At 39.9% G+C, this 9,819-nt stretch overlaps 1 protein-coding gene across 1 annotated transcript; it reads left to right on the top strand.

Moving 5' to 3' along the window:
* The first annotated feature begins 5,144 nt into the window (after nt 1–5,144).
* On the top strand, nt 5,145–6,020 carry LOC110733244. Its single transcript, XM_021913260.1, has 2 exons — nt 5,145–5,462; nt 5,580–6,020. Exons 1-2 carry the CDS (start codon nt 5,145–5,147, stop codon nt 6,018–6,020), a joined length of 759 nt encoding a protein of 252 aa, XP_021768952.1.
* Nucleotides 6,021–9,819: the final 3,799 nt, after the last annotated feature.

Raw genomic sequence — 9,819 nt, 5'->3', positions numbered from 1 at the left:
AATATTGAATTGATGAATCGAGCAGATGTTGATTTAATATTAAAGGCTAATTTTAATAGGAACTTAGGTCTAGTAAATTGCGAGAGTCTGTTAGATCTATGTTGATTAATAAATTGCGAGAGCCTGTTAATCATGTTATCTGTGCATTGTTAATTATTAATTACTTCGTTCTATCTCGGAATATTAATTATTGGTGAACCTGTGACCCTAGGTTTCCTTATTATTGATTCTTTTCTCCCTAAACTTATTCTTCGTGGTATAGAATTCATACCTAAAAATATTGGTTACTTAGATAATTTAGATTATAATAATTAATTAGAATTAAAAAGACTTGTTTCCCTGTGGAGTTCGACCCTACTTCCCTATCTACTGTAGTTAGTGATTTAGGTAATTATTTTTGATTAGGGGATACGACTTTACCCTGTCAAAATTTGGCGCCGTTGCCGGGGAAACAGTTTTATTTTTATTTTTTGATTATGTTTTTGTAGTCTAGATTATCCCCCCTTTTTGCCTCAGAGAACATTAGTTCTTTGAGGCAAATCTCATATTTGTCTTTAGTTCTTTGTTTATGCCCAGGTGTTCCAGATTAGGTGACATCCCTTTTGATCCTGAGATCGAGCGTTCTTTTCATAGGCAAAGGAGACTCTATAGACAAATTCTGGCGGGTTCTGAGGAGGACAACGATCGAAGAGATCCTCCCCCTGATTCTAGTGACACAGATATTCCTTCAGATTCAGAATCAGAGATGACGGCCCAGAAGAAACTCAGTGATTATTCGCAACCGAAGCTCACAGATTTCCCGCACCTTACTCCCACTCCGGCTCTAGATGGAGTTCAATTTGAGATCAAGCCCCAATTTATCACTATGATAGAGAGGAAGCAGTTCAGCGGAGCTAAGGGTGAAGATCCCAATATTCACATCGCAGATTTCTGCCAATATTGCAACACCATTAGACAAGCCGGGGTCACGCAAGACCAAATCAGGGAGATTCTTTTTCCCTTTTCATTATGTGGCAAAGAAAAATTATGGTTTAATGGTTTGAATAGAACTGCACTTGGTATTACTAACTGGGAAACTCTTTCTTTGAATTTCTATAATAAATATTATCCTACAGAGAGAACAGCGGTGCTAAGGAGTGCTATTCAGAACTTCGCTCAAGAGGCCGACGAAACACTATATGAGGCTTGGGAGAGGTTCAAGGATCTACAGAGAGAGTTCCCCCATCACAATCTAGCACAGTGGCAATTGATCCAAGCATTTTATAATGGACTTGGAAATTCCTCTAGATCAGTACTAGATTCGGCAGCTAGTGGGAGGTTTATGAATTTAAATGTGGATGATGCAGGACAGGTTATCGAAGACATGGCAATACACAATTCCCAATATGGGAATCCGAGGGGGTGTGCAAATAAAGGAAAACATAATGTCGATTCCGTATCCTTTTTGCAAGCTCAATTAACATCTATTTGTCAAAAATTAGATAATCTTATTGTTGCTCCTAACTCTGTAGCTAATGTTTCTGCTGTTGCTAACCATGAAGCTTTTTGTGAAAATTGTGGAATTGTAGGTCATTGGGAGCAAGATTGTAGGAGCTCTATGGAACAAGTTAATGCCTTTCAAACCTATTGGAAAAATAACCCCTATTCTAATTTCTACAATGCCGGTTATAAAAATCATCCTTATCTTTCATACCGGAGTACCAATGTACAAAATCCTCCACCTCCACAACAACCACAACAGCAAACACCACCACAACAAAAATATTATCATCCTAATTCTGGCCAGAAAAGCCAAGCATCACCCTCATCATCTTCCGACCCTGCCATGACAGAAATTAGAGCAATGCTTGCCAACATGCAAAAGCATATGGAGAGTAGGGATGCGCAAATTGATTCTATCCTAGCCCATAATAAAATCATGGACAATCAAATTGCACAACTTTCATCTACCCTACAATCCCGTCAGCAGGGAGCTCTACCATCACAACCTATCCATCCTACAGATCATGCTAATGCAATCACTCTAAGGAGTGGTTCACATTATGATGGACCTCCTATGCCAAAGGAAGATAGACCAGTTCCTGATCCAGATTCCTCTATACCAAACGGTAATCCTGCTAGCCCTACAGGGCTACAAATAGATACTAACCCTACTAATGTTTCTGTGCAGGGTAAATCGCAGGATAAGGGAGGAGATGTGTAGAGCCTAGTTATCAAGCTTCCATTCCCTAATAGACAACTGAAGAGTAAGCTTGATAAACAATTCGGTAAGTTTTTAGAGGTTGTGAAAAACCTGCAGGTAACAGTTCCTTTCACTGATTTAATCACTCAAGTACCTGCTTATGCTAAATTTATGAAAGACATTCTGACTAGGAAAAGGGCCTTTAATGAAGTAGAAACTGTAGCTTTCACAGAGGAGTGTAGCGCTTAAATGCAAAATAAATCCCCTCCTAAATTAAAGGATTCCGGTAGTTTTTCTATCCCTTGTCACATTGGGAATGTTTTTATTGATAAAGCTCTGTGTGATTTGGGTGCTAGTGTCAGTGTCATGCCATCATCTATCTGCGCTAAATTAAATATGGGAGAATTAAAAATTACTAATATAACTTTGCAAATGGCAGATCGTTCGGTAATATACCCCTTAGGTATTTTAGAGGACGTACCTGTCAGAGTTGGTAAATTTTTCATACCTGTTGATTTTGTTGTTTTAGATATGGCAGAGGACACACAAATACCCATTATATTAGGTAGGCCTTTCCTCCACACTGCAGGAGCGATTATTGATGTGAAAAATGGTAAACTAACCCTTTCTGTAGGTGACGATAATGTTACCTTTAATTTAGGGAAGGTTTTGAAAGGGCCTATGTTAGAGGAAAATTGTTGCTACATTGATACAATTGATATAATGGACGATATTTGTGATGATAGCTTGCCACAGGTTCTTGCGAAGGACCCCTTAGAGGAAGTTCTCTGCGGGAATTTATCTAGCGACAATGCAAGCGTTTGGGGTAATGAGGTACAGGATATTGAAAAGGCTCTTTCCTTAGAAGAGTTAAGCCCCAAGGAGACAATGAAGGTAGTAAATTTAGTTCAGGAATCAAAACCTGCAGAGGTCAAGAAACCTGAGCTTAAACCTCTCCCTTCTCATTTAAAATATGTTTTTCTCGATGAACAGGAACTACACCCCGTGATCATCAGTACTGCACTCACTGACTTACAATCTTCCCAACTTCTAGGGGTCCTCAAAACCCATAAGAAGGCTATAGGGTACAGTATTGATGATCTCAAGGGTATTAGCCCTGATTTTTGCATGCACAGGATTCATCTAGAGCAAAATTACAAGCCCTGCATTCAACCCCAACGAAGATTAAATCCCAACATGCAGGAAGTAGTCAAGAAGGAGGTGATGAAATTACTTGATGCAGGTATTATATATCCTATTTCTGACTCCAAGTGGGTAAGTCTTGTGCAGGTAGTACCGAAGAAGGGTGGGATGACTGTGATAACAAATGAAAAAAATGAATTAATTCCCACTAGAACTGTAACAGGGTGGCGTATGTGCATAGACTATCATAGATTAAATATCGCCACTAAAAAGGATCACTTCCCTCTTCCCTTTATAGATCAAATGCTTGAGAGGTTAGCCAATCACAAATTATTTTGCTATTTAGACGGGTATTCGGGATTTTTCCAAATTCCGATTCACCCTGAAGATCAGGAAAAGACTACCTTTACATGCCCTTATGGCACTTTTGCATATCGTAGAATGCCCTTTGGTTTATGTAATGCACCCGCTACCTTTCAACGTTGCATGCTGAGTATTTTTTCTGATTTCACAGAGTCTATTATGGAGGTCTTTATGGATGATTTTAGAGTATATGGTTCTTCATTTGATTCATGTTTAATTAATCTCGCTAAAATTTTGAAAAGATGTGAAGAGTGCAACTTAGTCCTTAATTGGGAAAAATGTCACTTTATGGTGACAGAGGGAGTAGTCCTTGGCCATATTGTATCTGATAAGGGCATACAAGTAGACAAGGCTAAAATATCAGTGATTGAGAAATTACCTCCCCCAGTCAATGTTAAGGGAGTTAGAAGCATCTTGGGTCATGCGGGGTTTTATCGTCGCTTTATCAAAGATTTTTCTAAAATTGCTAAACCACTGACACAACTTTTGCTCAAGGATGCCCCATTTATTTTTACTAACGAGTGTCTTGAGGGTTTTAACAGGATTAAGCAGGCTTTGATATCGACACCCATCATATGTGCTCCCGATTGGAACCTTCCTTTCGAGATCATGTGTGATGCAAGTGACTTTGCCCTAGGAGCCGTGCTCGGACAGAGGAAGGACAAGGTTTTGCATGCTATTTATTATGCTAGCAAAACCTTGGATGAAGCCCAATTCAACTATGCCACCACAGAAAAGGAGTTTCTTGCTGTTATTTATGCTTTAGAAAAATTTAGATCATATCTAGTTGGTTCTAAAGTTATTGTTTTTACTGATCATGCAACACTAAAATATTTGATATCCAAGGCGGAATCAAAGCCAAGGCTACTCCGGTGGGTTCTCTTGCTCCAAGATTTCAACATAGAAATAAAAGATAAAAAGGGAGCAGAGAACGTAGTGGCAGATCACTTGTCACGTATCAGGTATGATGAGGGTAAGGATTCTTTACCTATAGATGATTCTTTCCCTGATGACAACCTATATGCAGTTGTAGAGCATCACCCTTGGTATGCTGATTTTGCTAATTATATAGTGGGTGGTACTCTACCTCCTGACGTGTCCTACCAACTGAAAAATAAATTCCTTTATGATGTTAAACATTATTTTTGGGATGATCCTTTTTTGTTTCATGAGTGTGCAGATGGATTATTTCGCAGGTGTGTTCCCGAATGGGAGGTTCACGACGTCCTTACCAGTTGTCATACTTCACCATATGGTGGACATCATGGCCCCACTAAAACGGTGGCTAAGATTAATGAGTCAGACTTCTTTTGGCCTACTATGTTTAAAGATGCTAACACTTTTGTGCAGGCTTGTGACTCTTGCCAGAGGACTGGCAACATTTCGCGGAGGCATGAGATGCCCCAAACTGAGATTGCTCGAAGTTGAAATATTTGATGTTTGGGGTATCAATTATATGGGGCTGTTCCCATCTTCCAATGGGAATTGTTACATACTTGTAGCCGTAGATTATGTGTCCAAGTGGGTAGAAGCCATAGCTTCACCAACAAACGATTCTAAGGTAGTCATCAAGCTCTTCAAGAAGATCATATTTCCCAGGTTTGGTGTTTCACGAGCTATTATTAGTGATGGGGGTACCCACTTCCATGAAAAACAATTGGATAACCTCCTTAAGAAGTATGGCGTATATCACATAATAGGGCTTAGTTACCACCCTCAAACTAGTGGTCAAGTTGAGGTCTCTAATAGGGAAATCAAGGCGATCCTAGAAAAGGTAGTAGCCAAGTCAAGGAAAGATTGGAGCATGAAGCTTGATGACACACTTTGGGCATACCGAACAGCATTTAAGACACCGATTGGTACTTCACCTTATAGATTGGTTTATGGTAAGGCATGTCATCTTCCCGTAGAATTGGAGTACAAAGATTTTTGGGCGATCAAAGAGCTTAATATGGGTTCTAAGGCCGCGGGTAAGAAGAGACTTCTTCAACTCAATGAGTTGGATGAGTTTAGATTGTCGGCATATGATAGTGCGCGGATCTACAAGGAGAAGACCAAGAAGTGGCATGACAAGAGGATCTTACCAAGAGAGTTTGCACGTGGTGATAAGGTTCTTCTCTTTAATTCTAGATTGAAGATTTTCCCAGGAAATTTCAAGTCTAGGTGGTCCGGTCCCTTCACTGTCACAAAGGTGAACAAATTTGGTTCGGTGGAGTTGGTGAATGACAAAGGTGAAGAGTTCAAGGTAAAGGGCTATAGGTTGAAAGTGTATCATGAAGGTGCTACCATTAGAGATGTGGAGGAGACTCTCCTAACTCCACTTCCAACATGAGCTTCAAGGTGGTAAGAAGGTCGTGCGGGACCTAGATAAACCAACGTTTTGCGGGAGGCAACCCGTATTTCATGCTTTCTAGGCTAGTTTTCCTTTTCCTTATTTTTGTTTTTTTTAGAGAGGCGAGGAGAGTGATATTTCACCAGTTTTAAGTGTTGTTGTACAGGTATGAATTTGACAGGTATAAAGACTTAGAAAAATTTGACGAAGAAAAGAAATCGGAGAAAAAGGGCTGCTCGGGCCCGATCGGGCGAGCCTCGCCCGATCGGGCGAGCCTCGCCCGATCGGGCGCGCAAGCAACCCAGATTTCAGCCGCAAATTCGCCCAATCGGGCGCGCAAGCAAGGCTGAATTCAGAGGCTATTTTCGCCCGATCGGGCGCTTTTTGTGGAAAATCGAGTGAAAAGGAAAAGATATGTCGGGCGAAGCTCGCCCGATCGGGCGAGCAAAGGGCAAAAAATCTCTTCGCGTTCGCGCCCGATCGGGCGCGCAACTTGAGTTTTGGAAATTCCACCCTTCGCCCGATCGGGCGCGCCATCAGCCCGTCCCCCTTTATCTTCTTTTCTCTTCTTTCTTTCCTCACTTTCTCCTAATTTCATCTTCTTCATTTCACTTTCTCTCTCTAAAACCTCCATTTTCAAACCTTCAACCTACACTTCAATCCAAGATCTCCTCAAATTCTTCCATCCAAACTCAAATTTTTTTACATATTCCATCTCCCCTCATCCTCCTCTACAATCTGCACTAATTTTCCCCTATTTTCTCTCAAATTTTCTCAAACCCTAAGAGAGATAAACCTTCAATTTGCCACTATTTTACAAGAAGATGGCCTCAAAGCGTTCAAGGAACCAAAGGGGTGAGAGTTCGAGGGCACCACAACCAAGAATCAACCCGGATCTTCAAATTCCGGGATGGGAGAAGGTTGTCATTACCTCGGAGGAGCAACGGGTTAGGATGGTCAACCTCATCGATCGTCAGGTGGTTCGGGGTATGGAGGTGGTGGCTCTAGCCATGGAGGAGCCGGTTCTAGCCACGGCGGGGGCTATTCGAGGATGGATGAGGATGAGGAGTAGGCTACTCTCCCAATTCAATGAGGGCATTGCTTGATTTGGCTTGGGGGGGTGTTCTTTCACTTGGTAATTCTCTTCCTTTTCTCTCTTTATTTGCTTTCTAGTATAGTTTTTATTTGCTTTCCTAGTGTAGTTTTTATTGCTTTCTTATATATGAAAAATACAAAAAAAATTGAAAAATAAAAAAATTCAAAAATACGTTCCAATGAATTGTAAATCATGCTTCCCCGTGCCCCGTACTTGAGAAAAATTGTTTTGATTCTTGGTATTTGACGATGAATATTGTGGATTTGTTGGTCATGATTTGAAGTTTGATTGCTTGGATTCCTAAACATACGTCAATTTCGTCCAACTACTTGTGAATATAGTGTTTGACTAGTTGATTTGGTTAGGAAATGTGTGATAGTTCCATAATTCCTGGTATGTCAATGAATTTGAGTATTGATTTGCAACTATGAGTAGTGTTTCATGACTTATTAATTATGCACATGAGGAGGACGAAGGCGTTCATTCTTTTAGGTAGCCTTCAGAGTCTTAGATACATTTGTTCCCTTCTTGTTACCCATGTTGTTGCTTGTTCCCTTTTATTGTTTATTTAGCCACATTACAAGCCTACATGAGCCCCATTGGTTACTAGTCCCAAGCTTGGCTTGGGGGAGCTATTAGTGAGTGAGGTGAGGGAGTTTGTAGTGTGCACGTTATTTGCACAATTTGGGTGGGTTTTGAGAAGTAATTCATTCTCGATCATATTTTTGTTTTGTTGAGTTTAAAATTTGTATATTTTTGAGAAAAATAAAAGTGTGATGAAAAAAAAGAAGTTCAAAAAAAAAGTGAGAAATTTGAAAAAAAAGTGAACTTCTAAGAAAGAAAAAAAAAAGGAAAAAATGTTTGATGTTCAAATGTTCTAAGCGAAGGTTAATCAAAAGAAAAGAAAGAAAAAGAATAAGTGGTTCAAAGTTTGTTTCAATTCACTCTATTCCATATTATTATATTCTTATGAGTGAAATTGTAAGTGTTGGGAGTGTTTATATTGTTTGGAGTATATTTGGTGGATTGTTGTTTGGAGTTGGTTATGTTGGAGATGTGTATGATCATTATTTTTGATCATGGGTTTATTAGGATTTGGCTCCCTTTAGCATAGCTTTTCTCTCACATAATCCTACATTTATCCTACCTTTACCCTAGCCTTACATTACAAGCTTAAAAGACCTTCCGACCTTGTGCATAGAAGTTATGTAAATGTGAAAGTGTTGTTTATCAATGCAAGTTATGACTTGGCATATTTCGAGTCGACTAGTAGGATGAGCGTTCAATGTTTTTATACACACGAGAGTGTGAGTTGGGAGGGCATTGTTCACATTAAAGGGGTTGGTTGGAGAGCGATCGAGTACATTCTTTACTCGCCACATAAATGAGAGTTGAGTGTGTGAGCACTAGTCTTGAATTCTATATGCTCTTCTGGTTTGCTCTACTTGACAATTGTTGGGGAGGAAGGGTGATTAGATGAATAAGATTAATTGATGTTGAAGCGTGTTCACTAGATTTGCCTTGAATCGTTGGTTTTTGATTTGCTTATTGGGGTGAAGTATGTTTTATATGTTCATTGATGAGCTCTTTTCTTAGGGACAAGCAAAGGTTTGGCTTGGGGGAGTTTGATATGTCTATTTTATATAGTGTTTTATCCCCGTCCCTTGGTCGTTATTAGTAGTGTTTTTGGCTCTTTCGGGCCACTTTTATTACTAATTTGTGTGTTCTAGTGTTTTTGTAGTTTTAGTTGTATTTTACAGGAAATTGCACTCTTGGAGCATTTTCCTGGGCTTTATGGATCGACTACGGAAGCTAGAAGGACACGACCACTTTTGGAGCCCAGGATCGGTGAGAGCCGGTGATTAAGGGCTCGGTAATTGGGATCACGAGGCATTTGGACCAAGTATTCGAGACCCGAGAGGAAATTCGGATTGGGCCGAGAAATCTAGCCCAATCGAAGTCCAAGCCTCGAAGAAGAAGACCGGGCCCGATCGGGCGGTTGCGCGCAAAGGCACCCTTAAGGAAGAAGCGCGCCCGATCGGGTGAGCGTAGGCTCGATCGGGCGCGGCATGCCAGCAGTGGGCGTTGTAAAAAGGCGGGCCCGATCGGGCAGCCCTTGGCCCGATCGGGCAGCCCTTGGCCCGATCGGGCGTGTGTTTTCTTAGAAGCTGGTTAGTTTAGTTCTAATTCTTGCTTTTAGGAGAGGTTTAAATACGATTTGTACGGAATTATTAGTTACTTTTTTTTCTTAGACTTTCTCTCTCTACTTAGTATTTTCTCTCTCTACTTAGTATTTTTCTCTCTCTTAAATTCTCTCTAAACTTTTGTTCTTAATACTTCCTTTAATTCCAGATTTATTTTTGGTACAATTTCTTCCCTTTTTAATTTCAGCTATTTTAATTGTTTTCTTGATTATGCTTTTAATTATTTACTTGATTAGCTTAGTTATGATGATTAGTGAGTAGTTCCATTCTAGGGTTTATGGGGATCCATAATTAATACGAAGGGATAGTTGTTATTGTTGATTATTGATATTGCATGATAATTTCCTATTGAATTGTTTTAATTCTTTGCAATTAGATTATGAATCGAGCAGATGTAATTTGATTGTGAATGTTTAGCAATATTGAATTGATGAATCGAGCAGATGTTGATTTAATATTAAAGGCTAATTTTAATAGGAACTTAGGTCTAGTAAATTGC

This window comes from Chenopodium quinoa, unplaced genomic scaffold (assembly GCF_001683475.1).
Source record: "Chenopodium quinoa cultivar QQ74 unplaced genomic scaffold, ASM168347v1, whole genome shotgun sequence".
In the NCBI taxonomy this organism is placed as follows: Eukaryota; Viridiplantae; Streptophyta; class Magnoliopsida; order Caryophyllales; family Amaranthaceae; genus Chenopodium; species Chenopodium quinoa.
Note: the sequence above shows the minus strand (reverse complement) of the source record. Positions and strands in the feature narration are given on the sequence as shown.